General features: G+C 44.2%; 1 protein-coding gene across 1 annotated transcript in view; it reads left to right on the forward strand.

The window, feature by feature from the left end:
- The window catches only part of FRMPD3 (FERM and PDZ domain containing 3), a gene marked incomplete at its 3' end in the record, with an annotated part of 63,687 nt that overhangs the window by 33,821 nt on the left and 6,635 nt on the right, over window positions 1–23,231 (forward strand). Inside the window, exon 12 of the mRNA XM_082681322.1 lies at window positions 6,627–6,771. Within this exon, the coding sequence (XP_082537448.1) occupies window positions 6,627–6,771 (145 nt within the window). The remainder of the gene's footprint in view (window positions 1–6,626; window positions 6,772–23,231) is intronic.

Raw genomic sequence — 23,231 nt, forward strand, 5'->3', positions numbered from 1 at the left:
TGCTCTTAGAGGAGGTGCAAGTTTCCTTTCTTAAAGGATTTCCCGGGGGGAGATATTGTTAGCAGATTAACAGGTGGAACGTTTGCTCTTTCTAAAAGAGCAAATTATTTATTTGTGTCTTTGTGAAACCCAGGAAGCTTTAATATGTTGAGTTTTCCACCTGTGATTCACAGGCTTCCCATTGGTTTAGGAACCTGCCCGGAGCTGATATTTCATTGGCTTGTGGCCACTACCTCAACCAATGATTGCTGCCCTCCTCAGATGTTGCTGGGTAAAAAGCCAAACGGACAGGTAGGGAAGCGTGGGAGGAAAGACAAGACATGCAGGGGAGATATGGCTTCCTGAGAAATAAAAAGGGTTTAAAACTAGAAACACCTTTCCAACCAAGTCTCCTGTGTTCTACGAGTGATTCTCAATGTTGGCTACGCAATAGAATTTCCTTGAGAGCTTTTAAAAAATACAGATGACTGGACCCTACTCCCAGAGATTGTGATTTAATTGGTCAGGGTACAGCCTGAGCGTCAGGATTTATTTCTTTTTCACTTCCCAGGTGATTCTGTAGTACAGCCAGGTTTGAGAACCACTGACCTCTGGGTCCAAAGCTCTGGGAGGAACCAGCCCAAGCAGGGTCAGTGGATGTTGCCTGAGTGAGGAACACTATTCTCATTTCTAGGAGTGATCTGGCCACAGTTGTGGGCATGAATGCTGCCCAGGAGGGGTCTCGCTCTTAGTGGGGAGACTCACAAAGGCACATGACCTGCCTTAATCACACCACATTGGAACATGTATGGAGTTCTGGAATCAGACAGACCAGGTTCAAATCCCAGCTCTACCACTTTCTAGCTGTGTGGCCTTGAAAAGGTGTCTTAACTTCTGTGAACCCTGATTTCCTCAACTGCAAAATGGAGTGCCTTCCTCCATAGGTTGTCGTTCAGGATTAAATGAGAAAATGTAGGTAAAACGTCTTAGGACACTGCCTGACACAGAGTAAGTAGTCAACAAACGAGACCTGTTATTTTTCCGAAGCAAAACAGCAATGAGGAGAAGTTCATATGAAGTAAAATTTTGTAGGTAAGTGTGGTGTGGAACATGGAACAAAAGAAGAGGAAGGGGTTAACCAGAACTGGCTTCCCACAAGAGGGTATTTGAAGCTGGATCTTGAAGTGATAGGCATGGATTAGCAGGGAGAAGTGGGATGTGTTCACAGGAAGAGAGTAAGCACAGAAATAAGTAAGCCATATGTGCAGGTCGATAAGCATAGTTGCTTGACTGGAGAGGAGAATAACGAGAAAAGAGATTGGAGAGAGATTGGCAGTGGGCAGAAGAAGCTGGTGAAAAGCTTCGAAGGCCAGTCTGAGGAATTGAGAATCCTAGTGGGAATCCACTGTAGGCCCTTGAAGAGAGGAGTGACAGGATGGAAGCTGACTGGGACCAATGTACCAGATGGTTGTCTGCAAGGCTAGTGCCAAGCCAGGGAGGCGGGGAGGGGATCGTAGTGCTAGTGCAGGTGTGAAGTGACAAGGGCAGGGCCTGAGCTGGAGGAATAGCAGTGGTAATGGAAAAGAAAGAGTGAGGATGAAACGTAGAATCACTAAGAGTGCACGCGTATCCCCTTACACATTCCTGTCTTGCACACACAAAGCATAAGTCATACGTAACCCTTACTGCCTGCTGCCTATATCCTGAGTGCACTGAACGACAGTGCTGCGCACGCAGCACACGGACGGTCCAAATCGTGGGTGGGTGAAGAGGTGAGAGCCTACGTCGCAGGATAAACAGGACATCGTGTTGGTGCATGGAGGGGGCTACGAGAAGGTTGCACTTTGCTGAGTGAGTGCTGTGGAGGCAAGAACTCAAAGGTACCGGTCCCCTGGGACTCAAGGACCGTCATCTTGTACACTTACTCCTCCAGACCCCTGGATTGCGATTTTGTTTCCCTGTTTTCAGGGATGCTAGCATGAGGTAAGGCTACCCCAAAGCCAGTCCCCTCCCTAGCTGGCATCCCAAAGTGCTGGCTGTGTTTGAGCTCCCAGGGCACCCCAGGAAGGAGATGGGGCTAGAGCATGTCAAATTAATGCCTGCTGTACCTTCTCAGGGCTGGCCATGCCGCCAACTCCATTCTCCTTTTCTCCTTTTCCATTTGAAGATGGCCTGGGCATATTTAATTACAGTTTTCACTCAGCTTACTTGCTCTTAGTGGGGCAAACGTGAGGTAGTATGCAAATATCTTTCTTCAGGAGACAGCACAGTCTGGGAATGAGACAGCTCTGGGCCACTACCATACCCCATTACCACAGGAGCCCGTAAGGGGGGAAAGTAAACCATCAAAGGAAAGTCCCAAGGGATCTCTTGCGGTCCAGTGTGTCTCCTCTTCTCGTGTTTGAGCCTCATTGCTCTCGTGCTTTCTGTCGGGACAAGCATTACATTAGACGTCATGATCATTAAAATTCTATTTAAAATAAAATGTTGTTTCTGAAGGTTTCTAAGAAAACCTATCCAGTCTCTTTGCTTGCCTGCCTTTGATTTGATTTTTACCCCTGCTGGCAAAAATTGCTTCTGTGTCCCTTTTGCCAGCTGCATTTGGCCGGTGCTGGGACCCAGTGGGCTGTGGGTGGATGCAGACGAGAGGCTGCTGATGTGCTGTGCTGAACCAGTTCGGGCTGTGTTCGGCCCTCTCTGGGCACAAGGTTTTGCCTTCATGCTGTTTTATTACCGACATTGGGCTGTATTGGGGGTAAGAGAGAAGAGGGGAAATTGAAGGCAGACAGTTAAGTCCATCAGCCAGTTAGGCACTCAGCCTCCGATCTGTCCATCGGCCAGCAGACCAGCCAGCCAGGCGGCTAACCAGTCAGGATGTCAGGCTGGGAGGCATTGTGCCTGTCCTGCAGACAGCTCGTCAGCAAGGACATCAGCGAGTCAGGCTACTCTGCAGCCAGCTAGTCTATCAGTCTCTCCATCAGTCAGCCAGCCAGTCAGCCTGTGCTTTGGTCCAGTGGTCTCTCATTCTGTTTGTCAGCCAATGCCATTTCCTCAAAGAAGCTCCCTCCAGCTTCTGAAACCAAAGTAGTCACACATGCACACATTCACACCCACCCATCCACCCATCCCCCAGTCCAGGGTATTCTGTGTTCTGGTAGGTCTCTCTACTTTTCCTTCATAGTGCTTATCATACCTTGCAATCATATTCCTCTGTGTGATTATTTCATTTATGTCTTTGTTTTTGTTTTTTTTTTTTTTTTTTTTTTGGCCACACCACGAGGCTTGTGGGATCTCAGTTCTCCGACCAGGGATTGAACCCAGGCCACCACAGTGAAAGTGCTGAGTCCTAACCACTGGACCGCCAGGAAATCCCTTTCATTTATGTCTTATTTCCTGATGGTTCATAAACTCCACGAGGGCAGGACCTGCGTTGGCCCCATTCTGGGATGCACAGCTGCACATCCCAACGGGTCGCATGGTCCATGAGCCATCTAGCCAGTGCGTAGCAGCTTGCTGGGTGGACAGAGTGGGGCACGGGAGCATTTCAGTCAGAGAGAACAACATAGGTTAAGGTATGAATGGGTAAAACGACAAGGCCTCTCTAGCACCCTGTAAATGAGGTGGTGTTGCTGGAGCATACGGTGAGGGACGGTGGCGGGAGGAGGGCAGAGTTAGTGGGAGATATGCTTGGAGCTATAGGTTGGGTCACAAGAGGCTTTGTGTGATGTTGGAAGGCAGTGGGTTTTAGGTGATGTGCTATTAAAGATTTTAAGTGAGAGTTGTGTTTTAGGAAGACACTCAGGCAGCAATATGGAGGTGAAGTGGGTAGAGCCTAGAAGCAGAGAGGCCGATCAGGAGGCTACTGAAGGTCTTGAGGTTAGTGTGTCCCCACCTTTTCCATATCATGAAAATGCCACAATTTGTACGACCCACTGGAATAAACAGATGAGGCACCTTGTGGCCAGAGGCAACAGGACCCAGAAGCCGAGGGGCTCAGGATCTCAGCACACTTGTGACCCATTCACATATACCTTGAGAAGTTTTGGCCTTGGAGGAAGATGTTGAGGGTCCGAAATAAAGCAGTGGCAGCAGTGACGGCCATGATGTCTGTGAACGCTCTGGAGGCCAGCTTAGCAGGTCTTGGGACCTCATAGTAATGGCGGTAGCAGCTATCCATACCCAAACCTCTGTCATTGGTGGTAGGGGGTGAGGCAGAAAGGAAGGGCATCTTATTCTCCCCCACCCCCATTCTATTCCCCTTCTGTCTCTACTTTGTTGTACCCAGAGTTGACCATTCTGTTGTGATTAAGAAGCATGCATTAACTGGAGGTACAGACATCCCCTCTGCCCCTTCCAAATGATGACCCAAAGGTAACGTCTCATCCCTGGTCCCTTTCTCACTGGAGAAAGGAGACATTGCTCTTCCGAGTATGGATGGTTCCTTTTTTTTCCTGATGGTATTGAATGAGTTCCATAGGAGCATCGCTAACTCATTGCCTGTGGGGCAGAATCCGAATGCCTTACCGTGGTGTGCTGTAGAATTGGATGAACAATAACTATTAAACAACTCAAGAGAGGATTCGATCCAGCACAAGATTGTACGATATAGACCCAGCACTGTACGAGCTCTGAGATAGGAAGAGTTCAAGGGGGAAATAGACTAGAGATGGTGACTTTGGGATCCCCAGCTCAAAAGTGAAAGTTGATGCCCTCGTGGAGAACTGAGGGCTGAGCACTGAGCCTGGGACATCGAGTGGGGAGGTTGCACAAGAAGAGAGAGACAGAGATGGAGGTGGTCAGAGATTATAGAACCAGAGCACAGTGTCACCTCACTGTGAAGAAGCCAAGAGAAGAATTTCCAGTGGACAAGGAGATCACTGTTGACAAATGAAACAAGCTGAGAGGTGTGAAAATGAATACAGACAATTGTATTTAACTGGAAAGAAGCTTTTCTCTTAGATCAGGTGGCAAACTATGGCCCATGAACCAAACCTGACCCGCCACTGCTTATTTCTGGAAACAGTTTTCTTAGAATACCGTCACATCCATTTGTTTAGCTTACAGATGATCTATGGCTTTTCTCACACTACAATAGCAGAGGTCTTGCAACACAGCCCGTGTGTCCCACAAGGCCTAAAATATTTACGATTTAGCCCTTTGCAGAAAAAGTTTGCCAACCCATGGTCTATATGAACTGAAAATATTCAACTCAAGCTACGTGTCAGGATCCTGAGAAATAGCAAAGAAAACTGGTACAACTTTAGCTAAAAGCTGAGCTGGTTTGGATTCAGAATTGTTCCCAAGGTGATGATCCAGCCAAAGAAGGCTAGTCTAGTTGGTGACCAAGTTCCATCAAGTCTTCATTATGTCCCTTTTTACTGCCAGTACCCTAGTGGGGGCCCTAATCACCCCTCACCTCACTCCTCACCCCTCACTAGTCAGAGAAGAGACTCATTCCCTGCTCTTAATTCTTTTAGCTCTTAATGCCTGGTCCGGGAACCCTCAAAAGACGAGATGCGCCACGACCCCATGGCTCCCTCTTCAGCCAGTCTTCAGTGGTCTTTATCTGGAGGCCACTGCCCTATGGCAGGGAGAATACTCTCATGGCTGACGTCAGTCTGACCCAGATTTATTTTCAAACCATAAAATTACAATGCAGATATTGGGAAGGTTTCTTAAAAAGGTACTGATTTTTTGGGTATATCGTTGCCAGGTCTCTGAAGCAGTCAACTAGCTAACGCCAAGATTAATTTGACTGATTTACGGTCAGGAACAGAAGTCAACAGGGTATGCTAGTATTTTCCAACGTGGGTTAAACAAGACAAAACAGAAAAAGCAACCCTACTACCATGAGATGTTCTATGAAAATAGATTTTTCCATCAAATAATTGGAAAAAGTTGGAATACTAAAGCCCTCTGGAAGTTTCACAGTGCACGTTAATATATTAAAGGATCTGAGAATTCCCATAAGTATAACTATCTGCATAGCTTTGTTTAACTCAGCATTTCACCACGTATTTGACCAAGGAACTCTTTTAAGGAGCACCAGTTAACATCGTGAGAGCACTTTGGGAAACAGAGGAAAACGGGGGGGGAGAGCATGAAGGTCTGAGCAGGACTGCAGACCATAAAGACTTTGTGGCCCAGAAGACACAGTGAGAACCAGGTTGCACAGAGTGTCCATGTCCGGGGGGCTGTTCTGGGTACCATAACGGGTTATAGCGATGAGCAAGAGATAGCTTGTGCACTTGAGGAACTTCCTGTCAAGGATGTTCCCCAACCTAGCCTAGACTCCCAGGTTCAGCCCTGCTCTCCCGGCAGGCCTGCACATCTGCTGAGCCCCAAAAAACCCAAACAGCCACACAGCAGTCATGTGATGTTATATTATTTTAGTCTTTTTCAGTAAAAGTGGTTCATTAAATGTGTCATTAAAGGTTGATTTAGTTTTGATACCTGGGTAAGAGTTTACTATAAATGAATTCTCAAATCAGAAGAAATTATTTGTCAGGCTATGTGCCTTCATTTGGGGTTCAGAGAGTATGTTCTCATAACTATGCAAGTCATCTTGCCTTTGCTGTTGTTCTGTTGGACACGCACCTGCTCCGCTCCTTCCTGTGTCTTCACGTTTCCTCCCATGTCTCCCCCAGCCTCTGGTGCTGTTGATGGAGTGGCCCGAAGCCACCAACTTTGCCTGCCTGATTGCGGGGTACTGCCGCCTCCTGCTGGATTCCAGGAAGATGGTCTTCTCCAGGCCTGCTAGCCAGCCTCTCCCACCTCCAATGATCAAGGCAGGTAGGGCTGAGTCTCGGTTTTCAGTGTAACAGAGGCCCTTTGGACCCTGGAGACATGGAATGCTCACCCCATTCTGCCAGCGCCTGGTTTACCAGGAGCCCATGCTGTACCACTGCGTCCTACGTGGCACAAGACAGTGGAAAAGACAGCTGGCCTTCAGATGGGCCTGTCCCACAAAGGATGCCTGTGACAATACCTTGTGTCTTAGTTGATCAAGGAACGTAAGATAAAAATAGCAAACGAGCAATACGTAGAGCCAATTCGAGAATTGCATTGGATCTAAGGCAAAGCTTTAGAGCTACAGTGATCTAAGAGAGATGCACGGGTGTTCTGGCTTAGTTGAAAGTGGAGGTGGAAACTGAAGCTAAAACCTTTCTTTGTCCATCAGAGTCGGCATTGACAGAGCTGCCTGAAGTAAGAGGCCATGGAAGGCTGGGATAGGAAAGGCTGTGCAGGCCCAGAATGCAATCCAGCAGGAGGCTTGGAGATAGGAGGGGACGATCACTGAGAACAAACAGGGTCAAGTGCTGCCCCCAAACAGAAGGCTTCCCAGTTAGGCAACTCAGTACAGCCACCCCTCAGGGCTGTCCTGGTGATGACACAAACAGGGGCCTCAGGACAAATCGGCCCAGTCCAGATGCTGCTGCCCCGAACCAGAGTAGGAGGAGAAGGGGGAGACCCAAAGAACAGGTACTCTACGTATTAGACCCGAGGCTTTCCCCATCCCTGCACCCAAACATCACGGGTGGAAGCTGAGACTGACCACCCAGGAGTCACCCTCCTCACGTGCTGATGGCTCCATCCACTTGCCTTGCTGCTTGACTCTTTCTTCTCTCTTCAAAGCTGTCTTGGTTTACGGCGTGGTCCCATGTGATCTAGAGCGAGGAGTTTGAGAGTAGAAACACTCCTTTTTTTTTTTTGGTGGTGGGGGGCCATGCTGCACAGCTTGCAAGATCTTAGTTCCCCGACCAGGGATCGAACCTGCAGGGCCCCCTGCAGTGGAAGCGCGGAGTCCTAACCACTGGACCGCCAGGGAAGCCCCTAGAAACACACTCCTGATGGATGACCAGCACCCCGTGGGCCGTGTACCTACACCCACCCTCTCACCTCATGATCTCTTCATCACGAACGTCGTGACAGGCCCACGTTTACATCTCGTCACGTCCACAGGAATTAGAAGGCAATCCACCACAGATGTGGGAAAGGATAGGTGGCCTCAAAGCATATGAAGGAGGCTTCACATAGAGAAGCAAAGGAACTGACTTAGAATAGAAGGTGCCCAGGGGCTGAGCTGCCACACCCCTCCAGGTGAATAGCTCTGAAGCGGTGGCCATCTGTACTATCAAATCTCAGATGGCCAAAGGAAAGCAAGGCCGGCATTAGCTTTGTCAGTGTCCCCTGTGGTCTTCCTCTGTCATCACACCCAATGATACCTCTTACTGAGCAGGATAGAGAGGGAGAAAGGGAAAAGGGAAGCTGTTCCAAAGGCAAATCGATTTCTCTTGGAGGTGTTGCAGCCTGGAAAGGAGACTTCTAGAAATAACGGGCATGGCTTTAGAGCTCCTCCCTGATTCCTGAGAGCCTCCTTGGGCCTGCAGAGTGACGGGGGCTCAGGCTGCCTCTAGCACAAGGCCTCTCTGTCCATACAGGAGCCACATGGACCACGGTGGTGTCCCTGCTGTTTGCAGTGCTTCACTTCCCCAAGGCCCTGAGTCCACGCTTGGGGCCCAGATGTGTGGCATTTGGGACTGTTAGATGCTGGGTTCAACATCAGCCACCCAGTGCTCTTGGCCAGTGGGACAGGGTGAGCCTCACAGCTCCGCTTGTCGGGGGCTGGTATGCACATCTTATCCCATGGCCCCAAGGACGGGCAAGGGGGACAGCAAGCGGCACCACTGAGGAGACCTCTGCCCAGGTTACAGTGAGGGGCCATCAGTCCCTGGTACAAAGTTGAGATGGGTTTCCTCCATTGGCCCGCACTTTCATATCAGAACAGAAGCCCCAGTGCTACCTGTTGTTTAGCAAAGGCCTATCGGAAACAGGAATCTTGCCAACCTCAGCGGGGCTTTTCCCTCGGGGGCCAAAACTCCAGCCTACTCAGGGCCTGGTCTCTCTGGCCGGCCCTCTACTCTCGTTCCTCTGCAGCCGCTGGCTGCCAGCTAGCCAACTCAATGCTCAGCCGGCTGGGCCAAAAGGATGCTGTTAAACCCACAAGTGGAAAAGGGAAAGCATCACCTCTCCTTTGAGACCGAGAAAACAAAAGGAAAATGGGGAAGTGGGATGGAAGGGATTACCTCTTAGGCTTTATCAGTAGTTTCCCCACAGTAGGTATTTCATTTATTCACCCAACAACTATTTCTCGATTATTCATTATGTGCCAGGCCTTGCGGATAGAGCCATGAGTAACAGACGTGGTCCTTGCCCTCACTGAGCTTACAATCTAGTGGGGGAATACGGACAGATGATTAAAGGGATAATGTCAATGCAGTAAGTACATTTGCATTTATTTAGGGGAAATTCAGCTGACACAACAGAACAACACCTGGGCTTGAGAAAGGCTCAGACAAATACCACTTCTCCAGCTGTACCGCTGGTGGGAAATCCAGAGGCAGCTACCATCTCTCCAGCCTTGAATTCACTTGTGTCCTGGGGAAATCCAGGAAAATAAGGCTTTGGGGGCCCCAACTGGGACCACAGTTGGAGGAACTCACTCTACATTTTCTCCCATGGTTAGAAAACAGTTTGGTCTAGTGAATTGAATATTGGTTAAAGGCTACTACATAGCCCATGCGTGGCTTACTGATTTTCATGAAGTTAAAACTCCACAACATGCAGAGTGCTAAAGCTAGACTGAACATAACAGACTCTTTTTTTTTAATGATGATTCAGAAAGAACATGAACGTATTCCAAGTCTTCTAGGTCATTATAACCAGTAATGATCATCGGACTATAGAATACAGCAAGGCCAAGTAATAGAAAGCTGGTTGGGTCAACATCGTGCTGTGTGTGTGTGTGTGCGATATATATTTGAGCATATATATATGCTGACCTACTTGGATCACCGTCCTGTTTCTTTGCAAGCATTTCTTTTAAGTCAGCCTGCCGAGTGGCTGAGTACAGAGCGATAGACTAGGGCATCCCTCTTGGGGAAAGCTGATGAGCAATTTACAGCAGATTCACAATCTGAGAGGCATGCTGTCCCAGCCATCAGCCTACCGCACCTGGCTTTACTGGCATTTCTAACCTTCTGTCCAGAGGAGATTTGGGCTTTTCCAGGCACATTTTCTCCTCCACACAGCCCCATGCTGCTTCTTGGATCTGCAAATCACAATACCGAGTGGCAGGCTGCGCATCACCTGGCCTTGATAACCTGATGCTGGGAGATGTTTCCGTCTTGCAGGGAGGGAAGCCACCGTTAGACTTCCAGATCTTGTCTGAGAGAAGTCACCACCTGCTTATTGGACACGCCCATGGGAGCCACCTCGGATGGCAGCTTATTGCCAGGCTGGCTATGCTGATTGTTCAGCTGTGTCACAGGGAGTTAGCACGGGTACATGGCGAGGACCCATGGACAGTGCCTGCGGGTAGACTTCCTGAACTGATAGTTTGTGCTCCTGGCTCAGTGCTCCCCTAGAGCACTTCTTACCTAAGGCACAGAGGTCATTACATACTACTCCCCCAGCTGACCCAGAGTTCCCTAGATACAGCCACTATGATCTAAATTGAACCCACTCAATGTGGTTACATTGACTGTATAGAGAGGCAACATGGCTTATGGAAAACAGCAGGGGTTGGGATCTGAAGTCAGAAAGACTTGGGTTCCAGTCCCTGCTCTGCCATGTCCCAGCTGTGTGATCATGAGGATAATAATAGTTCCTGCCTCATGAGGGATTGACAGGCTCGTGTGAGATAAACCCCATAAGGTCCTTTCAAGTACAGAGCACATTTTTGCTCTTTTTATAATGATTGGGAGTTCATCATGTACCCAGGGCTGTGCTTTTTTTTAAAAAAAAATAACTTTATTTAGACATAATTTCTAAGCCATAAAATTCACCCATTTAAAGTTCACAACTCAGTGTTTTTGAGTATATTTAATATATTCACAGGGTTGTACAATCCTTGCCACATTTTTTTTTTTTTTTTTTTTTTTGGTACGTGGGCCTCTCACTGCTGTGGCCTCTCCCGTTGCGGAGCACAGGCTCCGGACGCGCGGGCCCAGCGGCCATGGCTCACGGGCCCAGCCGCTCCGCGGCATGTGGGATCCTCCCAGACTGGGGCACGAACCCTGTCCCCTGCATCGGCAGGCGGACTCTCAACCACTGCGCCACCAGGGAAGCCCCTTGCCACATTTAAAAAAAAATAAATTTGTTTATTTATTTGTTTGTTTGTTTATTTTTGGCTGTGTTGGGTCGCAGGCTTTCTCTAGTTGCGGCGACCGGGGGCTACTCTACATTGCAGTGCGCAGGCTTCTCATTGTGGTGGCTTCTCTTGTTGCGGAGCATGGGCTCTAGGTGTGCGGGCTTCAGTAGTTGTGGCTCGCTGGCTCCAGAGCGCAGGCTCAGTAGCAACGGGCTTAGTTGCTCCGTGGCATGTGGGATCCCGGACCAGGTCTCGAACCCATGTCCCCTGCATTGGCAGGCAGATTCTCATCCACTGCGCCCCCAGGGAAGCCCCTTGCCACAATTTAGTTTTAGAATGTTTACACCCCTTCTAAAACAAACTCTGTACCCATTAGCACTCATTCCCATTCCCCCACCCAGCCCTAGGCAACCACTAATTGACTTTTCTGTCTCTATAGCTTTGCCTATTCTGGACATTTTGTATAAATGGAATTATATAATATATGGTCTTTTTGTAGCTTGGTTTTTTTCACTTAGCATAATATTTTCAAGGGTCATCCATGTTGCAGCATGTATCAGTACTTCATTTCTTTTTGTTGACTAATAATATTCCTTTGTATGGATAGACCACATTTTGTTTATCCATTCGTCAACTGATGGACATTTGGGTTGTTTCCACCTTTTGGCTGTTATGAATAATGATGTTATAAACATTGATGTACAAGTTTTTGTAGGGACACATTTTTTCATTCCTACTGGGTATTTATATCTAGGAGTAAGATTGCTGTTCTATGTTTAATTTTGAGAAACTGCAAACTGTTTTCCAAAGTGACTGCATCATTTTACATTCCCATCAGAAATGTTGGAGGGTTACAATTTCAACATATCCTCGCCAACACATGTATTGTTCATCTTTTTTATTATATCCATTGTAGCGGATGTGAAGTGGTATCTCACTGTAGTTTTGATTTGCATTTCCATAATAATTAGTGATGTTGAGCATCTTTTCGTGTGCTTATCGGTCATTTGCATATCTTTTTTTGTGAAATATCTATTCAAATCCTTTGCTCATTTTTAAATTGGGCTATTTGACCATAAAAGAGAGTTTATTTCTGGACTCTCAGTTCTATTCCATATAACCTATAATGTCTAAGTCTTATGCCAGTACCACAGTTTTGATTACCATTGCTTCGTAGTTAAGTTTTTAAATTGGGACGTATGAGTCCTCCTGCTTTGTTCTTCTTTTTAAGATTGTTTTGGTTATTCTGGGTCTCTTGTGATTCCATGTGAAATTTTGAATTACCTTATCAGTTTCTACAAAGTCAGCTGGGATTCTGATAGGGACTGTGTTGAATCTATAGATCAATTTGGGAAGTATTGCCATCTTAGCCATATTAAGTCCTCCAGTCCATGAACATAGAGTCTTTCCATTTATTTAAATCTTCTTCAAATTTCTTTCACAAATGTTTTGTAGTTTCCAGTATACAAGTCTTGTACTTCTTTTATTAAATTTATACCTAAGTATTTTATTCTTTTTGATGCTATTATAAATAGAATTGTTTCCTAATTTTACAATTAGATTGTTTATTGCTAGTGCATAAAAATACAATTGATTTTTGTATATTAAGCTTTTATCCTGTATGTAACCTTGCTGAGATTATTAGTTCTAATAGCTTATTAGTGGATTCCTTGGGATTTTTCTTTATATAAGATCATGTCATCTACAAATAGAGATAGTTTTACTTCTTCCTTTCCAGTCTAGATGACTGTATTTCATTTTACTGTCTAATTGTCCTGGCTAGAAATCCAAGTATGGTGTTGAATAGAAGTGGTTAAAATGGAAATCCTGGACTTTTCCTTATTTTAGGGGGAAAGTTTTCAGTCTTTCACCATCAAGTATGATGTTAAGCTTTGTTTTTATTTATTTATTTGTTTGCTTATTTATTTATGGCTGTGTTGGGTCTTCGTTGCTGTGCACGGGCTTTCTCTAGTTGCGGTGAGCGGGGGCTACTCTTCATTGAGGTGCGCAGGCTTCTCATTGCGGTGGCTTCTCTTGTTGCGGAGCACGGTCTCTAGGCGTATGGGCTTCAGTAGTTGTGGCACACGGGTTCAGTAGTTGTGGCTTGCAGGCTCTAGAGCACAGGCTCAGTAGTTGTGGCACACGGGCTTAGTTGCTCTGCGGCATGTGGGATCTTCCCGGACAAGGGCTTGAACCCATGTCCCCTGCATTGGCAGGTGGATTCTTAACCACTGCACCACCAGGGAAGCCCAGCTTTGGTTTTTTATAGTTAACCTTTATCGTGTGGAGGAAGTTCCCTTTTATTTTGTCGAGTTTTATCATGAAAGGTGTTGGACTTTGTCAAGTGATTTTTCTGTGTCTATTGAGATGATCATGTGGCTTTTGTCCTCTGTTCTATTAACATAGTATATTATATTAATTGATTTTTGGATGTTAAATCAACCTTGCATTCCTGCAGTAAATCCCACTTGGTCATGGTGTATAATTCTTGGTATATGTTTCTGGATTCAGGTTGCTAGTATTTTGTTGAGATCTATATTTTGTATCTAAATTCATAAGAAATATTGGTCTGTAGTTTTCTTGTGATGTCTTTGTCTGGTTATGGTAGCAAGGTAATATTGGCATCACAAAATGAGTTGAGAAGTATCCCTTCCTTTTCTATTTCTTGGAAGGGTTTTTGAAAATTTACTATAAATGCTTCTTTGAGCATTTGACAAAATTCACCAGTGAAGCCATTTGGGCCTGGACTGACAGACTGACTGACTGACTGGCTGACTTGATTGATTGATTTGGGGAGAGTTAATTACTAATTCAATTTATCTTCCTGTTATTGGCCTATTCAGACTTTCTGTCTTCTTAAGTCAGTTTTGGTAATTTGTATATTTCTAGGAATTTGTCCATTTTATCTCAGGTTATCTAATTTGTTGGTATAAGCTTATGCAAAATATTCACCTTATAAATGATTCCATACCTGTAGAGTCAGCAGTGATGTCCCTTCTTTCATTCCTGATTTTAGTAATTTGAATCTTCTCTTTTTTGCCTGGTCTGTACAGCTAAAGGTTTGTTATTATTATTGATCTTTTCAAAGAACCAACTATTAGTTTCATTTATTTTTCTCCATTTTTGTATCCTCTATACTTTATTATTTATTTCCTTCTGCTTGCTTTGTTTTAGGTTTAGTTTGTTTTTTTGTTTGCTTTGTTATGTTTTGTTTTGTTTTGTTTTGTTTTTGGCTGCGCTGTGTGACTTGCAGGATCTTAGTTCCCTGACCAGGGACTGCACCTGAGCCACAGCACTGAGAGCGTCGAGTCCTAAGCACTGGACCACCAGGGAATTCCCATAGTTCGCTCTTCTTTTTCAAGTTTTGTAAGGTGGAAGGTCAGGTAATTGATGTGAAATCCTTCTTCTTTTTTAAATGTAGGTGTTTATAAATTTCCCTCTAAACCCTACATTAGTTAGATCTCATAAGTTTTCATATACTGTCTTCATTTTCATTCATGTCCAAGTATTTTCGAATTTCCTTTGATTCCTCTTTTGACCCATTGGTTATTTAGGACTGTTTTATTTAATTTCCACGCATATATGAATTTCGCAAATTTCCTTCTGTTATTAATTTCTAATTTAATTCTGTTGTGCTCAAAAAACATACTTTATATGATTACATTCCTTTTAAATTCATTGAGGTCTATTTTATGACCTAACATATGGTCTGTCCTGGAGAATGTTTCAGGTGTACTTAAGCAGAATGTATATTCTGCTACTGTTAGGTGACATATTCTATAGATTTCTCTTTTTTTTTCTACATCTTTATTGGAGTATAATTGCTTTACAATGCTGTGTTAGTTTCTGCTTTATAACAAAGTGAATCAGTTATACATATACATATGTCCCCATATCTCTTCCCTCTTGCGTCTCCCTCCCTCCCACCCTCCCTATCCCACCCCTCTAGGTGGTCACAAAGCACCGAGCTGATTTTCCTGTGCTATGCGGCTGCTTCCCACTAGCTATCTATTTTACATTTGGTAGTGTATATATGTCCATGCCACTCTCTCACTTTGTCACAGCTTACCCTTCCCCCTCCCCATATCCTCAAGTCCATTCTCTAGTACGTCTGTGTCTTTATTCCCGTCTTGCCCCTAGGTTCTTCATGACATTTTTTTTTCTTAAATTCCACAATATGTGTTAGCATACGGTATTTGTCTTTCTCTTTCTGACTTACTTCACTCTGTATGACAGACTCTAGGTCCATCCACCTCATTACAAATAGCTCAATTTCGTTTCTTTATATAGCTGAGTAATATTCCATTGTATATATGTGCCACATCTTCTTTATCCATTCATCCGATGATGGACACTTAGGTTGTTTCCATCTCCTGGCTATTGTAAGTAGAGCTGCAATGAACATTTTGGTACATGACTCTTTTTGAATTATGGTTTTCTCAGGGTATATGCCCAGTAGTGGGATTGCTGGGTCATATGGTAGTTCTATTTGTAGTTTTTTAAGGAACCTCCATACTGTTCTCCATAGTGGCTGTACCAATTCACATTCCCACCAGCACTGCAAGAGTGTTCCCTTTTCTCCACACCCTCTCCAGCATTTATTGTTTCTAGATTTTTTGATGATGGCCATTCTGACTGGTGTGAGATGATATCTCATTGTCGTTTTGATTTGCATTTCTCTAATGATTAATGATGTTGAGCATTCTTTCATGTGTTTGTTGGCAGTCTATATCTTCTTTGGAGAAATGTCTATTTAGGTCTTCTGCCCATTTTTGGATTGGGTTGTTTGTTTTTTTGTTATAGAGGTGCATGAGCTGCTTGTAAATTTTGGAGATTAATCCTTTGTCAATTGCTTCATTTGCAAATATTTTCTCCCATTCTGAGGGTTGTCTTTTGGTCTTGTTTATGGTTTCCTTTGCTGTGCAAAAGCTTTGAACTTTCATTAGGTCCCATTTGTTTACTTTTGTTTTTATTTCCATTTCTCTAGGAGGTGGGTCAAAAATGATCTTGCTGTAATTTATGTCATAGAGTGTTCTGCCTGTGTTTTCCTCTAAGAGTTTTATAGTGTCTGGCCTTATATTTAGGTCTTTAATCCATTTTGAGCTTATTTTTGTGTATGGTGTTAGGGAGTGATCTAATCTCATACTTTTACATGTACCTGTCCAGTTTTCCCAGCACCACTTATTGAAGAGGCTGTCCTTTCTCCACTGTACATTCCTGCCTCCTTTATCAAAGATAAGGTGACCATATGTGCGTGGGTTTATCTCTGGGCTTTCTATCCTGTTCCATTGATCTATCTTTCTGTTTTTGTGCCAGTACCATACTGTCTTGATTACTGATTGATTACTTGATTACTTGATTACTTGATTAGCTTTGTAGTATAGCTAGTATACTAGCTTTGTATACTTTGTATACTTTGTAGTATAGTCTTGATTACTGTATTGATTACTTGATTACTTGATTACTTGATTAGCTTTGTAGTATAGTCTGAAGTCAGGGAGTCTGATTCCTCCAGCTCCGTTTTTCATTTTCAAGATTACTTTGGCTATTCGGGGTCTTTTGTGTTTCCATACAAATTGTGAAATTTTTTGTTCTAGTTCTGTGAAAAATGCCAGTGGTAGCTTGATAGAGATTTCATTGAATCGTAGATTGCTTTGGGTAGTAGAGTCATTTTCACAATGTTGATTCTTCCAATCTAAGAACATGGTATATCTCTCCATCTATTTGTATCATCCTTCATTTCTTTCATCAGTGTTTTATAATTTTCTGCATACAGGTCTTTTGTCTCCTTAGGTAGGTTTATTCCTAGATATTTTATTCTTTTTGTTGCAGTGGTAAATGGGAGTGTTTTCTTGATTTCACTTTCAGGTTTTTCATCATTAGTGTATAGGAATGCCAGAGATTTCTGTGCATTCATTTTGTATCCTGCCACTTTACCGAATTCATTGATTAGCTCTAGTAGTTTTCTGGTAGCTTCCTTAGGATTCTCTATGTATAGTATCATGTCATCTGCAAACAGTGACAGCTTTACTTCTTCTTTTCCGATCTGGATTCCTTTTATTTCCTTTTCTTCTATGATTGCTATGGCTAAAACTTCCAAAACTATGTTGAATAACAGTGGTGAGAGTGGGCAACCTTGTCTTGTTCCTGATTTTAGTGGAAATGCTTTCAGTTTTTCACCATTGAGGACGATGTTGGCTGTGGGTTTGTCATATATGGCCTTTATTATGTTGAGGAAAGTTCCCTCTATGCCTACTTTCTGGAGGGTTTTTATCATAAATGGGTGTTGAATTTTGTTGAAAGCTTTCTCTGCATCTATTGAGATGACCATATGGTTTTTCTCCTTCAATTTGTTAATATGGTGTATCACCTTGATTGATTTGCGTATATTGAAGAATCCTTGCATTCCTGGAATAAACCCCACTTGATCATGGTGTATGATCCGTTTAATGTGCTGTTGGATTCTGTTTGCTAGTATTTTGTTGAGGTTTTTTGCATCTATGCTCATCAGTGATATTGGCCTGTAGTTTTCTTTCTTTGTGACATCCTTGTCTGGTTTTGGTATCAGGGTGATGGTGGCCGCTTAGAATGAGTTTGGGAGTGTTCCTCCCTCTGCTATATTTTGGAAGAGTTTGAGAAGGATAGGTGTTAGCTCTTCTCTAAATGTTTGATAGAATTTGCCTGTGAAGCCATGTGGTCCTGGGCTTTTGTTTGTTGGAAGATTTTTAATCACAGTTTCAATTTCAGTGCTTGTGATTGGTCCGATCATATTTTCTATTTCTTCCTGATTCAGTCTTGGTAGGTTGTGTATTTCTAAGAATTTGTCCATTTCTTCCAGGTTGTCCATTTTATTGGCATAGAGTTGCTTGTAGTAATCTCTCACGATCTTTTGTATTTCTGCAGTGTCAGTTGTTACTTCTCCTTTTTCATTTCTAATTCTATTGATTTGAGTCTTCTCGCTTTTTTTCTTGATGAGTCTGGCTAATGGTTTATCAATTTTGTTTATCTTCTCAAAGAACCAGCTTTTAGTTTTATTGACCTTTGCTATTGTTTCCTTTATTTCTTTTGCATTTATTTCTGATCTGATTTTTATGATTTCTTTCCTTCTGCTAACTTTGGGGGTTTTTTGTTCTTCTTTCTCTAATTGCTTTAGGTGCAAGGTTAGGTTGTTTATTCGAGATGTTTCCTGTTTCTTAAGATGGGATTGTATTGCTATAAACTTCCCTCTTAGAACTGCTTTTGCTGCATCCCATAGGTTTTGGGTCGTCGTGTCTCCATTGTCATTTGTTTCTAGGTGTTTTTTCATTTCCTCTTTGATTTCTTCAGTGATCACTTCGTTATTAAGTAGTGTATTGTTTAGCCTCCATGTGTTTGTATTTTTTTCAGATCTTTTCATGTAGTTGATATCTAGTCTCAGAGTGTTGTGGTCGGAAAAGATACTTGATACAATTTCAATTTTCTTAAATTTACCAAGGCTTGATTTGTGACCCAAGATATGATCTATCCTGGGGAATGTTCCATGAGCACTTGAGAAAAATGTGTATTCTGTTGTTTTTGGATGGAATGTCCTATAAATATCAATGAAGTCCATCTTGTTTAACGTATCAGTGAAAGCTTGTGTTTCCTTATTTATTTTCATTTTGAATGATATGTCCATTAGTGAAAGTGGGGTGTTAAAGTCCCCTACTATGAATGTGTTACTGTCGATTTCCCCTTTTATGGCTGTTAGTATTTGCCTTATGTATTGAGGTGCTCCTATGTTAGGTGCATAAATATTTACAATTGTTATATCTTCTTCTTGGATTGATCTTTTTATCATTATGTAGTGTCTTTCTTTGTCTCTTCTAGTAGCCTTTATTTTAAAGTCTATTTTGTCTGATATGAGAATTGCTACTCTAGCTTTCTTTTGGTTTCCATTTGCATGGAATATCTTTTTCCATCCCCTCACTTTTAGTCTGTGTGTGTCTCTAGGTCTGAAGTGGGTCTCTTGTAGACAGCATATATATGGGTCTTGTTTTTGTATCCATTCCGCCATTCTGTGTCTTTTGGTGGGAGCATTTAATCCATTTACATTTAAGGTAATTAATGTTCCTATTCCTATTTTCTTAATTGTTTTGGGTTTGTTATTGTAGGTCTTTTCCTTCTCTTGTGTTTCTTGCCTAGAGAAGATCCTTTAGCATTTGTTGTAAAGCTGGTTTGGTGGTGCTGAACTCTCTCAGCTTTTGCTTGTCTGTAAAGGTTTTAATTTCTCCATCAAATCTGAATGAGATCCTTGCTGGGTAGAGTAATCTTGGTTGTAGGTTCTTCTCCTTCATCACTTTAAGTATGTCCTGCCAGTCCCTTCTGGTTTGCAGAGTTTCTGCTTAAAGATCAGCTGTTAACCTTATGGGGATTCCCTTGTGTGTTATTTGTTGTTTTTCCCTTGCTGCTTTTCATATGTTTTCTTTGTATTTAATTTTTGACAGTTTGATTAATATGTGTCTTGGTGTGTTTCTCCTTGGATTTATCCTGTATGGGACTCTCTGTGCTTCCTGGACTTAACTATTTCCTTTCCCATATTAGGGAAGTTTTCAACTATAATCTTTTCAAATATTTTCTCCATCCCTTTCTTTTTCTCTTCTTCTTCTGGAACCCCTATAATTTGAATGTTGGTGCGTTTAATGTTGTTCCAAAGGTCTCTGAGACTGTCCTCAGTTCCTTTCATTCTTTTTTCTTTATTCTGCTCTGCAGTAGTTATTTCCACTATTTTATCTTCCAAGTCACTTATCTGTTCTTTTGCCTCAGTTATTCTGCTATTGATCCCTTCTAGAGTATTTTTAATTTCATTTATTGTGTTGTTCATCATTGCTTGTTTCATCTTTAGTTCTTCTAGGTCCTTGTTAAATGTTCTTGCATTTTCTCTATTCTATTTCCAAGATTTTGGATCATCTTTACTATCATTACTCTGAATTCTTTTTCAGGTAGACTGCCTATTTCCTCTTCATTTTTAGGTCTGGTGGGTTTTTATCTTTCTCCTTCATCTGCTATGTGTTTTTCTTACTTCTCATTTTGCTTATCTTACTGTGTTTGGGGTGTCCTTTTTGCAGGCTGCAGCTTCAAAGTTCCCGTTGTTTTTGGTGTCTGTCCCCAGTGGCTAAAGGTGGTTCAGTGATTTGTGTAGGCTTCCTGGTGGAGGGGACTAGTGTCTGTGTTCTGGTGGATGAGGCTGGATCTTGTCGTCTGGTGGGCAGGTCCACGTCTGGTGGTGTGTTTTGGGGTGTCTGTGGACTTATTATGATTTTAGGTAGCCTCTCTGCTAATGGGTGGGGTTGTGTTCCTCTCTTGCTTGTTGTTTGGCATAGGGTGTCCAGCACTGTAGCTTGCTGGTCGTTGAGTGAAGCTGGGTGTTGGTGTTGAGATGGAGATCTCGGGGAGATTTTCGCCATTTGATATTATGTGGAGCTGGGAGGTCTCTTGTGGACCAGTGTCCTGAAGTTGGCTCTCCCACCTCAGAGGCACAGCACTGACTCCTGGCTGCAGCACCAAGAGCCTTTCATCCACACGGCTCAGAATAAAAGGAGAAAAAGTAGAAAGAAAGAAAGAAAGAAAGAAAGAGGGCTTCCCTGGTGGTGCAGTGGTTGAGAGTCCGCCTGCCGATGCAGGGGACACGGGTTCATGCCCCGGTCCGGGAAGATCCCACATGGCGCGGAGTGGCTGGGCCTGTGAGCCATGGCCGCTGAGCCTGCACGTCTGGAGCCTGTACTCCACAACGGGAGAAGCCATAACAGTGACAGGCCCGTGTACTGCAAAAAAAAAAAAAAAAGAAAAAAAGGAAGGAAGAAAGGGGATAAAAGAAAATAAAGTAAGGTAAAATAAAATAAAGTTATTAAAATAAAAAAATAATTATTAAGAAAAAAAAATTTTTAATTAAAAAAAAAACAGACGGATAGAACCCTAGGACAAATGGTGAAAGCAAAGCTATACAGACAAAATCTCCCACAGAATCATACACATACACACTCACAAAAAGAGGAAAAGGGGAAAAAATAATAAATCTTGCTCTCAGAGTCCACCTCCTTAATTTGGGATGATTCGTTGTCTATTCATGTATTCCACAGATGCAGGGTACATCAAGTTGATTGTGGAGCTTTAATCCCCTGCTCCTGCGGCTGCTGGGAGAGGTTTCCCTTTCTCTTCTTTGTTCGCACAGCTCCTGGGGTTCAGCTTTGGATTTGGTCCCGCCTCTGCGTGTAGGTCGCCAGAGGGCGTCTGTTCTTCACTCAGACAGGATGGGGTTAAAGGAGCCGCTGATTCGGGGGCTCTGGCTCACTCAGGCCGCGGGGGGAGGGAGGGGCACGGAGTGCGGGGCGAGCCTGCGGCGGCAGAGGCCGGCATGACACTGCACCAGCCTGAGGCATGCCGTGCGTTCTCCCAGGGGAGTTGTCCCTGGATCCCGGGACCCTGGCAGTGGCGGGCTGCACAGGCTCCTCGGAAGGGGGGTGTGGAGAGTGACCTGTGCTCGCACACAGGCCCCTTGGTGACGGCAGCAGCAGCCTTAGCATCTCCCACCCATCTCTGGGGTCCGCGCTGTTAGCCGCGGCTCGTGCCCATCTCTGGAGCTCCTTTAAGCAGCGCTCTTAATACCCTCTCCTCGTGCACCAGGAAACAAAGAGGAAAGGAAAAGTCTCTTGCCTCTTCGGCAGGTCCAGACTTTTCCCCGGACTCCCTCCCGGCTACCCATGGTGCACTAACCCCCTGCAGGCTGTGTTCACGCAACCAACCGCAGTCCTCTCCCTGGGATCCGACCTCCGAAGCCCGAGCCTCAGCTCCCAGCCCCAACCCGTCCCGGCGGGTGAGCAGACAAGCCTCTTGAGTTGGTGAGTGCCGGTCGGCACCTATCCTCTGTGCGGAAATCTGTCCGCTTTGCCCTCCACACCCCTGTTGCTGCGCTCTCCTTGGTGGCTCCGAAGCTTCCCCCCCCTCCGCCACCTGCAGTCTCCGCCCGCGAAGGGGCTTCCTAATGTGTGGAAACCTTTCCTCCTTCACAACTCCCTCCCACTGGTGCAGGTCCCGTCCCTATTCTTTTGTCTCTGTTTATTCTTTTTTCTTTTGCCCTACCCAGGTACGTGGGGGGTTTCTTGCCTTTTGGGAGGTCTGAGGTCTTCTGCCAGCGTTCAGTAGGTGTTCTGTAGGAGTTGTTCCACGTGTAGATGTATTTCTGATGTATCTGTGGGGAGGAAGGTGGTCTCCGCGTCTTACTCTTCTGCCATCTTCCCCCTTTCTCTATAGATTTCTGTTAGGTCCAGTTGGCTTATAGTGCTGTTCAGGTCCTCTATTTCCTTGTTGATCTTCTGCCTAGTTGTTCTATCCATTATTGAAAGTAGGGTATTGAAGTCTCCAACTATTGCAGTTGAGTTGTGTATTTCTCCTTTCAATTCAGTCAGGTTTTGCTTCATGTATTTCACGGCTCCATTGTTAAGTGACGGCACCATGCTTTTGTGATGACTGTAAGCACTAATAAAAAGCAACACTGACACATTGACCCTGTCCAGCTGGAATTTGAAGGGCATTTGAGACTTTTTTTCCCCAGCATCTTAAGAATCATGATGAACTATAGGGTAATGGTTAAAAAATATGGGCTTTGCATAAAAAGAAACGAAATTGAGTTATTTGTAGTGAGGTGGATGGACCTAGAGTCTGTCATACAGTAAAGTAAGTCAGAAAGAGGAAAACAAATACCGTATGCTAACACATATATATGGAATCTAAAAAAAAACAAAAAAAGGTCATGAAGACCCTAAGGGCAGGACAGGAGTAAAGACACAGACCTACTAGAGAATGGACTTGAGTATATGGGGAGGGGGAGGGGTAAGCTGTGACAAAGTGAGAGAGTGGCATGGACATATATACACTACCAAACTTAAAATAGATAGCTAGTGGGAAGCGGCCGCATAGCACAGGGAGATCAGCTCGGTGCTTTGTGACCGCCTGGAGGGGTGGGATCGGGAGGGTGGGAGGGAGGGAAACGCAAGAAGGAAGAGATATGGGAACATATGTATATGTATAACTGATTCACTTTGTTATAAAGCAGAAACTAACACACCACTGTAAAGCAATTATA

This window comes from Grampus griseus (assembly GCF_964374135.1).
Source record: "Grampus griseus genome assembly, chromosome: X".
NCBI lineage: Eukaryota > Metazoa > Chordata > Mammalia > Artiodactyla > Delphinidae > Grampus > Grampus griseus.